General features: G+C 48.7%; 2 protein-coding genes and 1 non-coding gene across 12 annotated transcripts in view; 2 read left to right on the plus strand and 1 right to left on the minus strand.

Annotated features, from left to right (window-relative positions):
• Positions 1-14,261, plus strand: part of ZNHIT3 (zinc finger HIT-type containing 3) — a 47,523-nt gene extending 33,262 nt beyond the window's left edge. Inside the window, exons 3-8 of one of the 6 annotated variants that reach the window (XM_024757717.1) lie at positions 3,180-3,415; positions 5,082-5,489; positions 5,589-5,620; positions 10,734-10,820; positions 11,775-11,858; positions 13,716-14,261. In XM_024757717.1, coding sequence (XP_024613485.1) covers positions 5,404-5,489; positions 5,589-5,620; positions 10,734-10,820; positions 11,775-11,858; positions 13,716-13,897 — 471 coding nt within the window. In that variant the 5' untranslated portion in view covers positions 3,180-3,415; positions 5,082-5,403 and the 3' untranslated portion in view covers positions 13,898-14,261. Of the gene's footprint in view, positions 1-3,179; positions 3,416-5,081; positions 5,490-5,588; positions 5,621-10,733; positions 10,821-11,774; positions 11,859-13,715 lie in introns of those variants that run through there. The other 5 variants (XM_024757718.1, XM_024757721.1, XM_024757719.1 and 2 more) reach the window with 5 other exon arrangements.
• Positions 14,125-19,950, minus strand: part of MYO19 (myosin XIX) — a 34,399-nt gene continuing 28,573 nt past the window's right edge. For 4 of the 5 annotated variants that reach the window (XM_024757712.1, XM_024757713.1, XM_024757710.1 and 1 more), the window contains 5 exons: positions 18,988-19,136; positions 18,736-18,865; positions 17,336-17,421; positions 15,802-16,104; positions 14,125-14,887 (listed from right to left, as the gene is read on the minus strand). In XM_024757712.1, coding sequence (XP_024613480.1) covers positions 14,759-14,887; positions 15,802-16,104; positions 17,336-17,421; positions 18,736-18,865; positions 18,988-19,136 — 797 coding nt within the window. In that variant the 3' untranslated portion in view covers positions 14,125-14,758. Of the gene's footprint in view, positions 14,888-15,801; positions 16,105-17,335; positions 17,422-18,735; positions 18,866-18,987; positions 19,137-19,658; positions 19,755-19,950 lie in introns of those variants that run through there. The other variant, XR_003004888.1, reaches the window with a different exon arrangement.
• LOC112408168 (small nucleolar RNA SNORA11) lies at positions 16,288-16,417 on the plus strand. Its single transcript, XR_003004901.1, has one exon. It is a non-coding gene; the product is annotated as a small nucleolar RNA SNORA11 (small nucleolar RNA).

Genomic DNA, 19,950 nt, shown 5'->3' on the forward strand with positions numbered 1-19,950 from the left:
GGGGGAGGCAGCCTGGGCCAAAAAAAAAAAAAAAAAAAAAAAAAAAAAAAGAAAGAGGAGCCAAGCCAGACCTTCAAACGCTTTGCTTAGAAATTTCAGCTAAACATCCAGTGTCGTCACTTGCAAGATCAGCCTTCCACAGGACTCTGAAACAGGAATATCGTTCAGCCAAGTTCTTTGCCACTTTATACTAAGGATCACCTTTCCTCCAATTTCCAGTGTTCTTTAGTTCCTTCTGAGACCTCATCAGAACAGCCTTTACCATCTGTATTTCTACCAACATTCTGTTCACCACCACTTACATATTCTCTAAGATATAGCTCTTCTCCTCTTCTGAGCCTTCACTCAAATCACCTCTGAAGGTCCCTTCATGGCCATGTAGGCTTTTTCTAGCATGCATCTCAAAACTCTTCTGGCCTCTACCCATTATGCAGTTCCAAAGCCACTTTCACATTTTTCAGTTTATTACAGCAGTACCTGCTTCTTGGTACCAATTTCTGTCTTAGTCCACTTGGGCTGCTGTAACAAAAGTACTATAAAATGGGTGACTTAAACAACAAACATTTTTTTCTCACAGATCTAGAGGCTAGGAAGTCCAACATCACAGTGCCAGCAGATTTGGTGTCTGGTGAGAACCCGCTTCCTGCTTCACAGACTGTCATCTTCACACTGTGTCTTCACATGGTGGAAGGAGGGCACGAGAACTCTCTGGGGTATCTTTTATAAGGGCACTAGTACCATTCACGAGGGTTCCATCCTCATGACCTTATCACCTCCCAAAGGCCCCACCTCCTAATACTATCACATTGGGGGTTAGGATTTCAATGTATGAATTTTGAGGGGACACAAACGTCCAGTTCGTAGCAGCCTCCTCACAGGCACTGGGTATTGCCAGTGTTTGTCATTTTAGTTATTCTAGTAGGTGTGTGGTGTTATATTGTGATTTTAATTTCCATCTGGTATCATTTTCCTATTGCCAGAATAACTTTCTTGTGTGGATCTGCTGATGAAGAATTCTCATGGCTTTTATTTGTCTGAAAGTTGTTATTTTTGTATTTAGTTTTAAAGGAGGGGGAAGGAAACGGGGTCTTACGTCCTTTTCCCTGCTCGCCACTGAGCAGAGTTCCTCTGCATTTCTGTGTTGGGACCCAGAGTAGTCCACCGCAGAATGTACCTCAGTGATGTATTCATTATTTTGAATTAAAGTTGCTTAAGAAATGGCCAGTGCAAGAGGGATGCTCTGACCCTCCTTGCTGTCTCCTTGAAAGCAGGGAAAAAAACCTTTCATTCATGTGAAAGATGCACTCCCTGCATCTGGAGGTAGAAGGACCCCCTTATTGCCAAAGATAGGGAATTGGGGCCGAGAAGCCTATATAAACAATCCTTGTTACTTCAATTTACTATCCCAAGCCCAAACTCTGTTCTAATTCTTCACTAGTTGGGCACCCAAAATTTGTTTCTTTGTCTTGTCAATTCCTCACAAATTTATTGTTTCTTTGTCTAGAAAGTATAGAAGCTGCCTGCTTTGGCCTATTCTTAGGTTTCATTTCTATGGGACCTCCATGCATATGAGTTAAATTTTGTTTCTTTTCCTCTTGTGTCAATTTTATTATCAGTGCACTAATTACTATTAGTGCACTAGTTATTATTAGCGGCAACCACAAGAACTCAAGAAGCATAGAGGGGGAAATTCTCCCTCCCTGACATGCCATGTGGGAGATAGAGGTGAGTTAGGAGGTCTGTGCAAGCCCCACTCCCACTCCATATGGGACCTTTAGAGGTTTCGTGGAGAATCTGTCTGGGAAGTCCTGATTCCTTTGATCTTTGTCCTAGGAAATGTACGGTGGGAGATATATATTGATTTGCAAGTGGGAGAGGGTGGGAGAAAAGTGTGGGGTTGTGGGCAGTAGGGTGTATTCATGAGACAACGGTGACCTTTAAGGTTTGTGCTCTCCCATCCGTTCTGCTGTAGATCGTGCAATTATTTTTCTTTTGTTGTTTGGAAGTTCTCCTTGGAGTCTAACTGAAGGTCAGACTGTCATTGTCTAGAGTTGGGGAATGAATGTCATTTTCAAGATAAAATAACACGCAGAGAGTTGGAAATGGATGACTTGGAAACCACTCCAGCAGAACCTCAGGCCTCCTTTATTTGATTCGCACCAGCAACCTCACCCCCTTTAACATCTGAACTACTCTCTTAGATACCAGAGAGTAAGTGGCGGGGAGGAGGTGAGAACCGGGCAGTATAGGTCCTCTAAAGATACCATCCTAGACACTTCTCTTGCTGCCGCCAAGAGGGCAGAGGGATAGAGATGTTAGGGCTGCAGAAAGAAGCTGAGATTTAGCTACACCGAGAGCCCAGCCTTATCAACATCTGGCCTCAGATAAGGGCAACATGCAGCCCGCGTGCCCGCCCCATCATGGCATCAGGGAAGGTGCAGGGCAGTGGTGCACCCTAGTTAGTAATCTGAAAACTCCCGAAGTACTATTAACCTTTCACAAGGGCAATGTGGGGTGGCCACCTTCCAGCTGGATATCCACCCCAGGGGTTGCCGAGAAGCGCGGGGCTGTGGGCACCGCGGGAACTGCCCCTGGACAGCCAGGCGCATTTGGAGCCCTCGGCTGGCCTTGCGTGGGCCTTACTTTCATGGAAGAGACACCGCTGCCCATCCAGTCGTCTGCTTCAGCCCCGCACTCTCGATCCTCTCTCCCGCCACTTGGCGATGATCGAGGCGCCGGGCAGGCCTGTATTTACTCTTCCCCGAATGGCGACACAGTATGGCCTCCCACGCAAGGTCGGTGCGAGCGGTGCTCCAGTCCAGCTCAGGCTACGCCAGGGCCAATCTAGATCTGGAGCGCCCTCTGGCGGTGCTGAGTGCCGGGCCTGGGACTCCACGCGCGTCTCCAGTCTTTGGCGTTGGCGCCGGGCTCGGCCCGCCTGGAATTTGCTGGACAGCGTCTGCCAAGCAGCGGAGCTCTGGAAAGCGTTCTGCCTCGATTATTACCTCGCCTCTCTCCAGGTCTGGCCCTGCTCCTCGGCTGACGCTGAGAAAGCGTGAGGCAGCCTTAGACAGCCGCTAGGAGGGCATGATAGGGGACCAGGGAGAGCCAGGCCACATCAGTGTGGACATCTAGTTGCTGGGGCCCAGAGTCATACCCGTCTTTCTTCTCTGAACTAGCCATTGCCCAGAGGAGCTGTACCCGGCGTCCTTCACTTCTTGGTGTTCCCCAACCTCATCACCATCAGAGATGAGCCACCTTCTTTCCTGGATATTGGAGCAGGAGGGGTACGTCTTTCCAGGGAAGCTGGAGGTCACCCAGAGTAGAGGAAGAGGTATTTTTACTGAATGCAATGTGCATGAGATGAATTCCAGGAATTTTCTTTTTGCTGGAGTCACCATCTCTGGACCCAAAGGTAGGAGAGTCAGCATGGTATGGGTGTGGGTGGGGTCAGGTTGAGCCCCTGAAGATTGTGGAGACTCTCCATGGCCTCAGCCTCCAAACACAACTCACAGGAAAAGTCTGGGTGGGCAGTGGTGATGTACCTAGTAGGAGAATTTGTGCTGGTGCCAGACAGGGCATGAGGTTCAAATGTGACCTGGACATGTCACTGACCTCTGGCCTTCCCTGTTAAGCATGGGCTCTCTGGAATACTTCTGGGTCAAACCAGCAGTGGTCACAACTGTTGAGGAATACAAGGAACGCTGCTGATTATTAGGTCAGTGTGGAAACATTGGATTTTGGCCTGAGTTCTGTTTGGAGGCTGGAGGTAGGGGCAGCTGCATGCTGGGGCAGGTAGGCAACTGGAGGGGCCAGTGCCACTTCAGCACTGAGGACTGGACAGCGCCCTCAGGACAGTCTGGCAAAGCCAAAGGAGTGATGGATAGTCACTCAAGCCCAACCCCAGCATTGCTCACTGAGGCTGACAGTGAAACCCTTTTAGAGGGGCCTGAGGTCCAGCAACCTGGGCTCCAGGGACTTGGGGCCTGGAGCCCACGCTCATGGGGTGGGGACCAGGGCTCCAGGAGAGTTGCAGACTGTTCCTAGATATCCCATAAATAACCTTTTGTAGCACTTCAGATCACAAACCTTTTTACAGTCTCCTCTCTGATTTAAATAGCTCAGGAAAGTAGGCCTGAACATCCACTCTAATAGATGTAGGGTAGACAGTTGTCCAAGTCACACAGCCAGAGAGGGGTTGGAGCTAAGACTTGAATGACTGCTTTGGTTGTAGCAGATTCATCCCCACAGACTGTGACAGTGGTTCAGGGCTTTTATAATAGTGAGATCCTGAGGGCTGATGGACCAACACAAAGGGGAGGTTCTTGGGGTGAGGGTGACTTATGGCCCTAAGAGGGCACCCCACATGTGTGGGCTGGGAACCCTGGTTAGGCTGGACAATGCTCAGGGCTTTGAGGAGGAGCAGGGCTCCCAATAAAATGTGACTTTGTCTATTCCTAAAGCCTGAGGTGGCATTCAAGGCCCATCACAGTTCACCTTTCTGGACCAGGATCCCCACCTTTGGGCCAGAGGTTACTCATCTGTTCCCTGGATAATCAATCCCACCCAGGGATTCTCCTTCCTGCCTTCACTCTAAGCCTTAAGGTCCCAGAGACCGTGCCTGCTAATCCCTGGGTGTCCCCAGCCCAGCATCTGGGCAGTGCGGGGCTCACAGTTGGAGCTCAATAAATATCTATCAGCGGCCAAGCCTCATCTTCCTTTCCTGTGCGAAGGATGGCTGGGAAGGGCTCATGTGTGTCATGTGATTTAACGGCCAGTGTGTGGACTTCTCATTTGCTAAAAAAAGCAAATGAGGGGCTTCCCTGGTGGCGCAGTGGTTGAGAGTACGCCTGCCGATGCAGGAGACAAGGGTTCGTGCCCCGGTCCGGGAAGATCCCACATGCCGCGGAGTGGCTGGGCCCGTGAGCCATGGCCGCTGAGCCTGCGCGTCCGGAGCCTGTGCTCCGCAAAGGGAGAAGCAAATGAGATGTGCGGGGAGAACCCAATGCCGGTGCAAGACTGAGAAAGTCCAAGCCAGAAGGTAGAGGACATTTAATCCCACGTATTCTTTTTACATACAGGGCAACAGAGCTGGAGAGTGACAATGACTTGCTGCAAGTCACAGGGCCGCGTAGGGACAGGGACAGGGCTACATAACAAGTTCTTCGAGACCGTGACCTAATCAGAGAGAACCTCTGGTGGGGATACTGGTTGCGCATCGAGTGCATCGACTTTCTACTTCTCAGGCCTGAAACAATGAGCTGGATCAATCCATTGCTTTTGACTGCCAATAAGTGCTGCGCGCTGATTGGTCCTGGTTAAGGAAACGGAAGGAAAGGGGTGCACGTGGTACCTGCGGCGAGAGGCCTGGGCGCCGGGACGGAGCGTGTCGTGGGAGAGACCATGGCGTCGCTGAGTTGCAGCACCGCTGTCTGCGTTATCTGTTTGGAGAAACCCAAATACCGCTGCCCCGCCTGCCGCGTGCCCTAGTGAGTGCCGGGGGTTGTGGGCGGCGGACGGGTGGCGGGGTGGCGAGAGGGTCCGCGCGACCTTCGGGGCTGACGCGGCCTGTGGCTTTGTTTTTACAGCTGCTCGTTGACCTGCTTCCGGGAGCACAAAGGTAAGGCCCCCTCCACGTGCACGGCAGCCCCCACGTCCCGTCGTTGTCCCCTGCTCCTTCCCGCCCTTGCAACGCCTGGTACTGTGGGAGCTCCCCCTCCTGGGCGGGGTGGGAGGGCGGATACTTCTACCTGCGAATGTCTCTCCACATTTTGCACAATCAAAACCTTTTTTTCTGGGGCTTCCCTGGTGGCGCAGTGGTTGAGAGTCCGCCTGCCGATGCAGGGGACACGGGTTAGTGCCCCGGTCTGGGAGGATCCCACATGCCGCGGAGCGGCTGGGCCCGTGAGCCATGGCCGCTGAGCCTGCGACTCCGCAGCCTCTGCTCCGCAGCGGGAGAGGCCACAACAGTGAGAGGCCCGAGTACTGCAAAAAAAAAAACAAAACAAAAACACCTTTCTTCTGCCCTGCCTTTTCTTTTACGTACCATTTTCTCTCTCTTTTTTTTTTTTTGCATGTGCTGCGTGGCATGTGGGATCCTAGTTCCCTGACCACGGATGGAACCCCTACCCACTGCATTGGAAGCGCAGAGTCTTAACCACTGAACCGCCAGGGAATTCCGTTATCCTCGTTTTGTTATTTAAAAATAGTCGACCAGTTTTGCCGTAGAAGTCTCCCCTAGCTGTTCCTTCCTCTTAGTGTTCTGACGCAGCTCCGCATCATTTGCTGCGCTGGCTGAGGTTAACGACGTTTTCTTTCTTTCTTTTTTTTTTCTTTTCGTTTTCTTTCTTTTAAATAATATCTTGATAGAAACGTGGAGGTAGTTCAGTTTACATTAAGGAGCAAGATCTTTGTCAAGCCTGCATTTTTAAAGTATCTTCAATCCGCGCCTCTTAGTCCTTAGGGACTCTTTCCCACGACCTCTCTCTTGTTCGGTTAAAGTTCCTCATTGGTGGTTTGCCTGTAGTTTCATCCCCTCCAGTCTCTGATTTACAGCTGTGTGTTTCAAGCACCACCCTCTCCACTCTCCGCCCCGCTTTTGTTCCTTAACCCTAATGTTTCTGGAGCATTTTCAAAAGAAACCTGTCAGCTCAAGATAGAAAAGAAGTAGAAATGCTTTGCTGAAACAGGGTTGGGGAGCTGGATGTGGAACGCTTCCCTCTAGTCCTGCAGTCCTGTAAGGCCTCACCAAGACCCTCTAGGGCAATCTGGAGCTCTTAACTGTGAGACCTGGCAGCTGCCTGGGTAGTTTTTCTGAAATGCAGATTTGAGAAATTCACTCCCTTGGTGAACACTCCAGTCTCTCTGGCAGTAGTGTTTTGTTTTGTTTTTTTAAGTGAAGTATAGTTGATTTACAGTATTTCAGGTATACAGCAAAGTGATTCAGTGATACATATATATAAGTGTGCAGCACAGTGATTCAGTTATATATATATATATATTCCTTTTTCAGTTTTTTTCCATTATGAGTTATTACAAGATAATGAATATAGTTCCCTATGCTATACAGTAGGTCTATATTGTTTATTTTATATATGTGTTTCTGTTAATCCCAAATTCCTAATTTATTCCTCCCCCACCCCTTCCCCTTTGGTAACCATAAATTTGTTTTCTATGTCAGTCTGTTTCTGTTTTGTAGATAAATTCACTTGTATCATTTTTTTTAGATTCCACATATAAGAGGTATCACGATATTTGTCTTTCTCTGACCTACTTCACTCAGTACGATAATCTCTCGGTCCATCCATGTTGCTGCAGATGGCATTATTTCATTCTTTTTTTTATTGGCTGAGTAGTATTCCATTGTGTATATATACCTCATATTCGTTATCCATTCATCCCTCTGTGGATATTTAGGTTGCTTCCATGTCTTGGCTATTGTACATAGTGCTGCTATGAACATTGGGGTGTATGTATCTTTTTGAATTAAGAGTTTTCTCTGGATATATGTCCAGGAGTGGGATTACTGGATCATATGGCAACTCTATTTTTAGTTTTTTAAGGAACCTCCATACTGTTCACCATAGTGGCTGTGCCAGTTTACATTCCCACCAACAGTGGTAGGAGGGTTCCCTTTTCTCCACACCATCTCCAGCATTTATTATTTGTAGACTTTTTTTTTGGCTTACTGAATTATTTATTACAAGGCAAACACCACCCAGATGAAGAAAATAGAACTTTGCCATCCACTCTGGGAACCCCTCCACATGACCTGTCCCGATCCAGTGCCCTCGCTTCCTATAAATAACCACTCTCCTGGGACTTCCCTGGCGGTCCAGTAGTTAAGACTTCGCCTTCCAATGCAGGGGGTACAGGTTCAATCCCTGGTCGGGGAGCTAAGATCCCACATGCCTCGTGGCCAAAAAAACAAAACATAAAACAGAGCAATATTGTAACATATTCAATAAAGACTTTAAAAAACGGTTCACATCAAAAAAATAAAATCTTTTTGAAGAAAAAAAAAGTAACCACTGTCCTGACTTTTATAGTAATCACTTCTTTGCTTTTTTAGTTTTATTACGTAAATACGTGTCCTGAAAGCGTATCATTTAGTCTTGTCCGTTAAAAAAAAGGTGATATTTCTTTCTTTCTTTCTTTCTTTCTTTTTGTTGTTTTTTTTGGGCCATGCTGCTCAGCTTGCAGGATCTCAGTTCCCTGACCAGGGATTGGGATTGAACCCTGGCCTAGCAGTGAAAGCGCCGAGTCCTAACCACTGGACCACCAGGGAATTCCCCAAAAATGTGATATTTCTTTTTTTTTTTTTTTTTTTAATTAATTTATTTATTTTTGGCTGCGTTGGGTCTTCGTTGCTGCGCGTGGGCTCTCTAGCTGCAGAGAGTGTGGACTACTCTTAGTTGCAGTGCGTGGGCTTCTCATTGCAGTGGCTTCTCTTGTTGCGGAGCACAGGCTCTAGGTGCCCGGGCTTCAGTAGTTGCAGCATACAGGCTCAGTAGTTGTGGCACGCTGGCTCTAGAGCGCAGCCTTAGTAGTTGTGGAACACGGGCTTGGTTGCTCCGTGGCATGTGGGATCCTCCTGGACCAGGGCTCAAATCCATGTCCTGTACATTGGCAGGCAGATTCTTAACCACTGTGCCACCAGGGAAGCCCCTGATATTTCTTTTAAGTCTCTTTTAATCTGTAAATTCCTCCTCCATTCTTTTTTTTTTTTTTTCTTTACAATTTCTCTGTTGAAGAATTCAAGACACTTGACTTGTACAGTTACCCACAGTCTGGGTTTTGCTGATTGCAAGCCCATGGTGCAGTTAGGCATACTCCTCAATCCTCTGTTTCTTACAAATTGACAGATCAGAGACTGGATCAGAGCTCAGGGTCAGTCTCTCTGGCAAAACTACAGGTGGTCTTAGGCATGACTGTAGAAGGTGCATAATGTCTGGTGGTCTTTATGGGTTTTTTTTATTGAAGTATAGTTGACTTACAGTTTGTTAACTTCTGTACAGCAAAGTGATTCAGTTATATACATATATATATGTGTATATAAAATTCTTTTTTCTTTATATTCTTTTCCATTATGGTTTATCACAGGATATTGAATATAGTTCCCTGTGCTATACAGTCGGGCCTTGTTGTTTATCCGTTCTATATATAATAGCTTACATCTGCTAACCCCAGTCTCCCACTCCATCCCTCCCCCAACTCCATCCTCCTTGGTAACCACAAGTCTGTTCTCTATGTCTGTGAGTCCGTTTCTGTTTTGCAGATTGGTTCATTTGTGCCATATTTTAGATTCCACATAGAAGTGGTATCATATGGTATTTGTCTTTCTGACTTACTTAGTATGGTAATCTCTGGTTGCATTCATGTTGCTGCAAGTGGAATAATTTCATTCTTTTTAATGGCTGAGTAGTATTCCATTGTGTATATATATACCATGTCTTCTTTATCCGTCTGTCGATGAACATTTAGGTTGTTTCCATGTCTTGGCTATTGTGAATAGTGCTGCTGTGAACATAGGGGTGTGTGTATCTTTCTGAATTATAGTTTTGTCTGGATATATGCCCAGGAGTGGGATTGCTGGATCATATGGTAATTCTATTTTTAGTTTTCTGAGGAACCTCCATAGTGTTTTCCATAGTGACTGCACCAACTTACACTCCTGCCAACAGTGTAGAAGGATTCCCTTTTCTCCACACCCTCTGCAGCATGTTATTTGTAGACTTTTTGATGATAGCCATTCTGACCGGTGAGAGGTGATACTTTGTTGTGGTTTTGGTTTGCGTTTCTCTAATAATTATCAATGTTAAGCATCTTCTCATGTGCCTGTTGGCCATCTGTATGTCCTCTTTGGAGGACTGTCTATTTAGGTTTTCTGGCGGTGGTTCTTAACCTGGGTATTGCTCTCCCTAGAGACACGTGGTCACAGTGTTTTTGTTCTCACAGTAGCGGAGGCGATGGTGGTACTTCCGGTTATTGGTGTTGACTCACAAAAACCGCCTGGGGTGTGTGAAGTTATCCCACACCATTAAAGATCTTTCCAACCTGAATACAGTAGCGCCCTCTCTGAGAGACACTGGTCTGGGGAAGACAGACAGACCTGTGTGTGGCATTCTTGTGCCCCGCCCATCAGCTGCCGGTTGTTCATCACCATCTCCTTGCATCTGCCTACTCTTTCAAGGGTCCGGTCCAGCCATGGACCTTTCCCTCTTCCCACATGCTCTTTCCACCTGGCAGCACCTTCCCCTCTCATCTCCCCGCCCTCTCAGGTGACTCGGATCAGACTCTCCTTACCTTGTCCATATCTCTGTCATCTGTGCGACTAAACCCCTCCGAGGGCCTGATGGCTTTCATCTGTGTGTCCCCAGTGGCATGTGGTACATGCAAATTTGGTATCAGAAACTGCTGAGAACACAGTTTGATGCTGATTGAAGTCAGTGTGCTACTGAATCGTGGTGAAAGCCCTGTGCCATTCGGCCAGGCAGGGAGGTTGGAGACAGGCCCTAGGGGTGCACGAGGCCTGCTTCCTCAGCCCTTCTGCGGGGCTCAGGCTTTTACTGGCCCTTCACTGGATCTCTCACTTCCTCTCCTTCATCCCCATCCCCACCTACGTCCCTTACCCCATACATATGCTTCCCCCTAGAGGCTGGCTTGGTGGTGGCGTGTGCAGCCTTGTCACTCAAGTGGAGGCGATGTGCACCTGAGATTTGTGTCTTTTTCAGAGCAGTGCAACCCTGAAACTCATCCTGTCAAGAAAGAAATAAGATCGCATCTTACTGCAGAAATTAAAAAGCCTGTGGAAAACACAGGTGGGTTGGTTGACTCCAAACAAACAAACCTAGAGAAGGGTTTCAAATAGAATATGTTGAAGGGAGAGAGGAGAGGAGACTGGGCTGGGGCCAGGAGTCAAGTTAATTAGGGAGCAGTAGCTTCCTCAGCCCTGAGCACTCGGGCTGGGGGCACACGTCACCACGGGTGATGTTACAGAGCAGCCTGACAGATCAAGAGAAGAAAGATGGGGGCAGGAGGCAGAGGGGGAGAAAGGCCATCGCCGTGGTTTGGGGGTGAGTGGTGGACACTGCTGGCGGGAGCCTCCTCCAGTCACGGCTTCGGGTCCCCCTCCCTGGGCCTGGCTGGGGCTGTAGGTTCACCTGAGCTGGGCCTAGGCGGGGTGCTGCCTTTGGTCTCGCTGCTGCTGGGGCCCTCACAGCTCACAGCGGGAGTGGGCTGTCATCCTCTCCATCCATCTAGCCTTTCTTTAATGCCTTCTGCGGGCGATGCACCATGCCAGGCTCTGGAAGCAGCCCCTCCCAGTGCCACCAAAGAGGCATTGAACATTCACAGCCAGGGGATGGCCCATTTCTGCCCATACTGAAAACACAGGGGAATCATGTCAGTGGGTTTTTACAGAGCATATAATTTTTTGGCCATGACAGGGCTGGAGCCGCCATGGTGAGGGGAGATGGGGTGGCAAGAACTGGAAAATAAGGCCCTGAAGCCCACAGACCACAGGGAAACACATAGAGTAAGCGTGTGAACACTAGGATGCATTTGTTACTCACCAGTTCTTTGCTTTCCTAAAAGGAGTGTTGGTTTAGTCACAAATTCCAGAGAAGAGGTTACTTTTCTCTGTACCCACTTGCATATCTCTGTTCCTGTTGCATGTGTGCGCATATATTTTTTTTCTATTGGAGGAGTTATTAAAAGCTGGCACCTAGGTTTCCTTTTCAGTCATAAGCAGTTGATTGTGTTATATTCCTCAGATGATGATGACGACTCTGTAGCTGATTTTCTCAATAGTGACGAGGAAGAGGACAGAGTTTCTTTGCAGAATTTAAAGAATTTAGGTAAGTCTGTGCTGTGCTTGTTTACTTCTTTGTTAACCATTGAGATACATTGGATTGTATAGAATGTAATTTTTTAAAATAAATTTATCTGTTTTTGGTTGCATTGGGTCCTTGTTACTGCGCACAGGCTTTCTCTAGTTGTGGCGAGCGCTGGCTACTCTTCGTTGTGGTGTGCGGGCTTCTCATTGTGGTGGCTTCGCTTGTTGCTGAGCACGGGCTCTAGGCGTGCGGAAAAATTTGTTTTTTTTTTTGCGGTATGCGGGCCTCTCACTGTTGTGGCCTCTCCCGTCGCGGAGCACAGGCTCTGGACACGCCGGCCCAGCGGCCATGGCTCATGGGCCCAGCCGCTCCGTGGCATGTGGAATCTTCCCAGGCCAGGGCACAAACCCGTGTCCCCTGCATCGGCAGGCGGACTCTCAACCACTGCGCCACCAGGGAAGTCCAGAATGTGATTTTTTAAAGCTGTTAAACGCTTTAGTGTGGCGGGCAGAGCCCTTCCTCCAGCCACGTGATTCTGTAGGCACACAGGGCTTCTACACCTCCCAGCCTGCCTATAAGGCCTTCCTCTGGCCTGGAATCCTACTGACTGTGGGTTGTCAAAAATTCTGCTCCTCTTTTTGTTTTTTTAATAAATTTATTTTTTTTTGGCCGCATTGGGTCTTCGTTGCTGTGCGCGGGCTTTCTCTAGTTGCGGTGAGCGGGGGCTACTCTTTGTTGCAGTGCGTGGGCTTCTCTTGTTGGGAGCACGGGCTCTAGGCGTGCAGGTTCAGTAGTTGTGGCATGCAGGCTCAGTAGTTGTGGCTCACGGTCTCTAGAGCGCAGGCTCAGTATTTGTGGCGCACGAGCTTAGTTGCTCCGCAGCATGTGGGATCTTCCCGGACCAGGGCTCGAACCCGTGTCCCTTGCATTGGCAGGTGGATTCTCAACCACTGTGCCACCAGGGAAGCCCAATTCTGCTCCTCTTTCAAGGCTTGGTTCAAATTTCCTTTCCTCAGCTAAACTTTTCTTGACCTTTGGTCTTAACTCTCAGAATTAGGTACTTTTTCAGCTTCCCATGGTACGCTGTAATATACCACCCCCCACGTTTTGTGGTAGTTTGTGTCTCACACCAGTCAGGGGCCTCCGTTTATTCCTGATCCCAGTGCTTGCTTTACAGTCCAGTCATTCATGCAGACTGGGTCATCCCAGGATTTGATTTTTCAGAGGGACGTGGTGTTAATAATAGCCAGCATTTTTGTAGGACTGCATTTCTATTATGTGTATAATTAACTGGCCAGTGTAATTCCTAAAAGTGGCGTTATTTTCATTTTTCCCATTTCACAGAGGTGGTGCTTTGTACCCAGTCCCATGGGAGTGATTAGTTAGACTGAGGTAGGAGCTGAGCTGGGTATATGTGTGAATGATTTTGTAAACTGTAAAGCACCGTACACGTTAGTGTCAGTTCACTGCTACTCATCCTGCTTTATGCTGGATCAAGCGCACACTTAAACATCATTCAGAGATTTGGTGTAACTGTCCTTGTCGCTGAGAACCTTCATGCTTATAGAGAGAAAACATGCCAACATGCTGCTGTTCTTTGTATCTGTGCTGGTAAAATAATGCCATTTCAGCTAAGAAAAAATTAAGTTAAAATATTTACAGAGATATAAAGAATAAGAATCTGATAGCGTTTAACTTGGAAATCATCTGATACGCTGATCTCACCTTATGTGAAGTGCTGGGTTAATTTGTGGGTTTAAAGGGTAAGGGGATACCACATCCTTGGTATTTATTGCATTTGAAACATTTGGCTTTCAGCTATCTCTGCCTATTCCCACTTGAACTCAGCTTGGTTCTCTTTCCCTGTTCATTCTTAAGGGGAGTCTGCAGTGCTGAGAAGCTTACTGCTCAGTCCACACCTTAGACAGTTGATGGTCAGCCTCGATCAGGCAGACGACAAGGCAAAGCTCATGCGAGCCTGCATGCAGGAGCCTTTGTTTTTGGAGTTTGCTGACTGCTGTTTAAGGATCGTGGAACCGTCCCCGAACGAGGATTCTTAAGGTGGATTATTGTGCTGCCTGCTCCTCCCAGGAGGCCAGCTCGCGTGGGGCCCTGGCAGGGGCGGTGCTTTCCGGACATCGAGCGGCTGACCTCGGGTAGGTTCTGCACATCGTTATGTCCATTGCTGCAGGCTGGGGTGCAGGCGGATGGAGGTACTCCAGGTGGCATGGATGGAGGTACTCCAGGTGGCAAACCCTTTATGGAGAGAGAACTTGACATTCAGATGGTTGTTTTTAAATGTTTTATTTTCGGTACAATTACATTTATTTTCGGTACAATTAAGACATAAATGATATGGTTTTCACACCCAGTTGAGTTAAAACTTGATCAGTGTTTCAAAATTAAAGTGTGGTGGTTCTGTGGTGCATTGCATTGCTCGTCATTCTTGATTCATAATCTAGTTGCTTGAAATTACATTAAACAACAAATATTTAAATAGTAAGCTTTGTTCCTTTTAAAGGAACTAAAGGCAAAATTTCTGCCAGCCAAAATTTTAGAGCTCATTTCAAGCTGACTTTGCCTGTGGGGTTGGAGGAGCGGGGTGCCTGCTGTCCAGCACCACCGAGTGGGTTCTGTGAAGGCCCTGAAGTTTCTTCCAGGTTTGGTAGCTACCAGCCCTGACACCTGTCAGGGCTGGAGGCGTAGATCGGCGCCCCGGGCCACTGGTGCAGCTGCCGACCCGGCCTGGCCTGCAGGCTGGAGCCGCGGCTCCCGACGTGTGCTCCGAGTCGCTGTGGGAGTTGTTTGGCAGCTGTGTGTTGATTAGATGTCTTTGGCAAGGCAGCTGGCAGGAAAAGGCCGTGGAGAAACAAAGGCACCAGGGAGGGCCCAGCCAGGTGAGGATGGAATGTGAGGAGAGATCACACGTGGCCCAGCCTGTGTCTTTCCAGCAGGATCTGATTAAAGCCAGTAACACTGTTGGGCGAAGGTTCAGGGCAGATGTCAGCATAGCGCAGTGGAGACTTTCTGCAGTGAAACTTTATCGAACCCTGGGGAAAGAGATGCAGCTTAACCCCAGCTCCCAGGAGTGCCAGGGCTAAAGGTACCTGACAGAGTGAATGCTAGAAATGCAGGGAGGCGGGGACATGTAAGTAAGTACCCAAGTGAGAGTCACAGCAGTAGCACGATTGAGTTAGTCAATGTTGTTGTCTTCTCCTTATTCTAAAACGATGGCAAAGTCCAAAACAGTATTAAAATATAAAATTTCACATCCATTCAATGTGAGACAGATGAGGAAACACTAGGAGGGAGCTCCCCCATACTAGGAGTATGTATGGCCTGTCACATTCTTATGCTTGCTTAAAGATGGAAGATCAAAGAACTGCACTTCTGTTTACACTCTGGCTGGCCTGTGTGTTGTCATGGAGATTTTATCTAGATTATGTCCTATAGGAATTCCTCTGGCAGGAAATTCAGTGTTTCCTTCCTTCTGCCTTGTCAGTGTCACCTAATCCTTGTAAAAGGTTGGTATTAGCCCTTTTCTGTGCTGGCTGGCTCTTTCCCTGGCTGCTCATAATATAAATTCTTGGACCACTGACTCATGTGCTTGTCATTTCCTCGGCTGGAATAGGATAAACCAAAGACTACAACTTGGGGAGAACATGGTGCCGTCATCACAACCACAATTTTTTGGAAGTTGGGCTAATTTAAAGGCGATTCAGAGGAGACGCTAGATCATTTAGAGGCAGCTTTTAAAAAGTGAAAGAGCTCTGGAAGACTCCTCCTCGTAACAATGCGAGGGACATGCGGGCTTCTGGTTTCCCCAGCAGGGTCAGGAGGCTCTTCTCGCAGCCTCAGTCCTGCTCCTGCTGTGACTCCCGGGCTCTGCCCCCTGCCCTCCACAGTGGGGCGTGAGGGATCTGGAGCTGTCCTGGCAGGACGGCCAGCCCGTCACACGGCTCACCTGAGGCAACGCTCGGATGGACGTGACTCCAGCTTGTTCTTGTGCTGTCTGGACAGTGTAGCTGCTGGGGCTGCCCACGGGGAGCGGGAGGCAGGCGAAGACCACCAGCTTCCTCCGGAAGCCACGAGCACCCACGGCGGCGTTGGCCAGGACCAGTCCCAGGGGCCAGAAGCGGGTTACTGCCCCCAGGAGCCTGGTCTGTGCCTGGGGCAGTGGCAAGGAGCTCGGGGAACAGGTGACTTGAGACGAGTGTTGTTCTTCCACACCATCCAGTTCTTTAGAAGCCAGGAAGGCCATTCTAATCTTAAAAAGAGAACACCACTTTATAGCTTTCTCTTAATGCAAAACAGAATCCAAAAGTCTCTTTAATAATTCAGCTTAACAAGGTGAACTGAAGGGCACCTGGTTTGATGTGGCACAACTTTACGCCCAAGGCAGCTGTGCTGAGGCCTTACATATGCTGCTTTAAAAAAAATAACAGCCTTTGGGGTGTGCTCAGAGCAGGGGGTCTGAAGAAATGGCTCATCTGTTTACAACACACCCGACAGGAATCAGGGTTCATTGTGACAAGGGGCACAAAACTTGTGGCCTTCCTATGAACAGATACCCAACACATATCCCCCCTTCACCTGCATGTGGCTGCTGGGCAGGACCAGTGGGACAGGGCTCAGTACTGGAAGGAAAGCTACAGTATTCAGTGGGGGAGTTTGCCACCTGGAGCCTGTCCGGTCCACATGTGGCTGGGCCATGAGTGGTGTTATAGGCATAAAGACTTTGAACCCCTCTCTTCAAGGAAAAAAGAAAAATAGATTCCGTGTATATGCCATTCTGGAAAAGGCAAAACAATGGAGACAATAAAAAGATCAGTGGTTGCCAGGAGTTTGTGGGGGCGGGGGAGATGAATACATAGAATACAGAAATTTTTATGAGCTGTGAAAATACTTTGTATGACACTATAATGGTTTTATGTCATCATACTATCATCCAAACACGTAGAACATGCAGCACTATTCACTTCATAAAGCGAACCCTAAGATGAGCTAGGGACTTTGGTGATTATGATGTCAGTGCAGTTCAGCCTTAGTTTTAAAAAAAAAAGTCTTAAAAAGAATTTACACTCAGGGTAGACGTTTTTGGCAAAACCTTTGTTTCACTTTTATATATGTATACACACTATATATGTGTCTGTTGGACTGTAATGTAAAATGTGCTTTTTAGAATAAAAAAGTTTGCAGGTTACTGTAGTTATACTGGCAAATAAAAGCACAAATTAAAAAGAAAAAATAATAGCCTTATTGAGATCTAATTGAAATACCATAAGATTCATGCTTTTAAAGCGTACAGTTCCATGTTTTTTAGCATATTCCCCAAGTTGTTTGTGCCACTCTACCGTGTCATAACCGTCCTGTGGTGTAGGCGGTGTTGTGTCCACTTCATTCACGAGGACACAAGGCCGCCCGCTTTGCAGTGGTGGGGCCAGCACTCCAGCCTGCGTCCATCATTGCCCACCCTGACTTCTCAGGTCAGTACTCACTCTCCACTCCTGCCACGCGCGTTTGATGACTGTGGCAGCTGCGTGCAGCCTCTGGATGTGCTTCCGAGTCAACCAGGAACGAACAGCTGAGGGGTTTGTCCAGAAACAGGAAATAAATGTTCGTCAGAGCTCTCAGTAACCAGGCTGCAGCAACACCAGAGCAGCTGTAAACGTTTGAATGAATGGCCACCTGTGCCACCGCATGAGGTGAGGGACTGAGTCAACACGTGAAGCAGACCTGGCTCTGCAAACCACAGCTCAGACTGCCCAGACTTGGAGAGAGATACCTACACATCAAACGGGCAGCTGCCATGGGGTCACCTCCCACCTCGGGCTCAGTCTGAGATAATGCCCAGGGAACAAGAGGGGTCTGAATTGTCTGCATCTTTCACCTGTATTTTTGGAAACCCTTAATTGAATTTGCTTGCGTGCGTTATGAATCCACAGACGATACCAGCATACACCCAGGCACTGGTGAAGGTAATAACTACTGGATGGGGAGCTGATCATGGGGCAATTTTCATTTTCTTCTTTTGAAATTTCAGCATTTTCTGATTCTTTTTGGTACAGTCATATTCAGAAAATGGGCTATTCGACTAAACACTAACAAACACATTTGGATTCTGAAAAACTATAAAGTTTAAAGATGCATAAAAGTCACCTATTATCTCACCAACCCAGATAGTTCTGCAGTATTTCCTTATTTCTTTTCAGGCCTGTACACACAAACGCACCTTATGAAGGTGGCATCACCTTGATGCGTAGTTCAGGATTCAGATTTGAACATGTTGGAAATGTTTTTCTGGTGAATTAAAAATATTCTTCAAAAACACTTCTTAGCTAGATAAGGATCATCCTTAATGTAGCCATGACTCCACCACTGTCAGATTTGGGTTGTTTCCAGTATTTTTGTTTTTCAAAATGAGGCTGTCATGGTTCATACATTGCTTCCTTAATCAGATCTTCTCAGTTTTTACCTTCTCCTTAATTAAACTCAACATGCCCGGGAGCCCAGGTAATGATAAGAGTTGTCATAAAGGGAAAAAAAGGTGGCATAAACAGCCATTTAGGACTGGGAAAGGGGAATTAAAGGCAACTTTTGAGCCTCTACTACCTACAAAGCATCCTTAGTTGTGGTGTGGCCTGGTATGGTATGCACTGAATTGGAGATGCTCTGGGTGAACTGGACAGGGAATTCAAATCCCAGCGCACCACAGAGACATGCAGTTAACCTCTTGGGGCTGGACACAGTCAGCTTTGGTCTGTGGGGACTCTAGCAGCAGCACTTCCAAAGAAACAGGTATCACGTGGGTTGTGTGCAGCTGCAGACAGTGGCCGCACCTGGGCCCACCTGCTAGCCAGGAGCGATGACTGCGGGCCCAGGGCCCCACCTCTCCTACCTGCCTGGATGAGCACGGCGGCCCGCCTCTGCCTCTCCTGCTTGCGGCCCCAGTGTCGCCTCCAGCCACCCTGGATGCTGCGGGCACACTGCTCCAGCACCTGGGCACGCCCGCGTTCCAGAAGCTCCAGCTGGGAGAAGGGGCATCCACTGAGGTCCTCAGCCTCTCCTCCCCCTGCCCTCAGGAGGGCCCAGACCCTGTCCTACTAAGGACAGCATGTGGCTGGCCACTCCTCATCCCAAGCCAGCTTACCGTGGAGTCAGTCATGAACACCTTGGTCCTGCCACAGTGCACTGGGGCTGGTGTGGCCTCAGCTGGTGCCTGAGCCAGGGCTGGCAGCGTGTGGAGGATGTCCTGGAGGAGGGCTTGCAGCGTGGCCTGCTCAGAGTGTGGAGACGATTCTGGGGGACGGAGACAGAGGTCCCATAAGTGCTTCATTGTCTACACACTTCTGTGGCCTTAAGAAACTGGTCTGGTCTCCCTAACATTCCACAGGATTCTTCCCTGCTGTTCTTGCCTCTAACCATTTCTACCTCCTGCCTTTCGGGAGGAGGCCAGAGGTGGCCTCCCACTGTTCCTCAGGTCCCTGGCTGTTCTGAGGAATCTCCAAATCCCACTTGAGGCTGTGCCCTGGACTGGCCTGCAGCCTCCATTCCTGTGGGTCCCTTTGGGCAGGGTGGCAGAGGGCACCGGGTGCCTTGACTCCCACGTGGGCTCCCAGGCTGCTTAGCCAGCATCTGTTTCTACGGCCCCAAACATGCTGAGGGCCAAACAGGGCAGCCGGGCCACTCCCTCTGCCCCTGAGCCCTCCCGCCACTGATAGGAAAAGGGGGAACAAATCCCAGTCCCATGGAGGCCCACCGGGTCCCCCTGCCTGCCCTCCCACACCTGGCAGGGCCGGCTCTTGTAGAGGGAGGATTTACCTGAGGGCTCTGAGCACCTTTAGCTGCCCAGTGCCTCTCTGGAGGCTGCCAAAGGAAACGCCGCAGACGAGAAACAGCAGCAAAATCAACCAGGGGCTTTGGGCAAGAGACAGAACAGAAGAGCGCACCATGGAGAAAGGGGGCGGGAGAGGTGGGGAGAAAGGATGAAAGGGAAGTGACAAGATCGTGCCCCAAGAGAGGGAAATACAAAGCAGTACTGTGCCTGGGCTCTGCTGGGTGGGTGGGTGTTCCCGGGTGTGTGTGTGTGTGTGTGTGTGTGTGTGTGTGTTCC

Source organism: Neophocaena asiaeorientalis, unplaced genomic scaffold, assembly GCF_003031525.2.
Source record: "Neophocaena asiaeorientalis asiaeorientalis breed wild unplaced genomic scaffold, Neophocaena_asiaeorientalis_V1.1 scaffold327, whole genome shotgun sequence".
Classification (NCBI taxonomy): domain Eukaryota; kingdom Metazoa; phylum Chordata; class Mammalia; order Artiodactyla; family Phocoenidae; genus Neophocaena; species Neophocaena asiaeorientalis.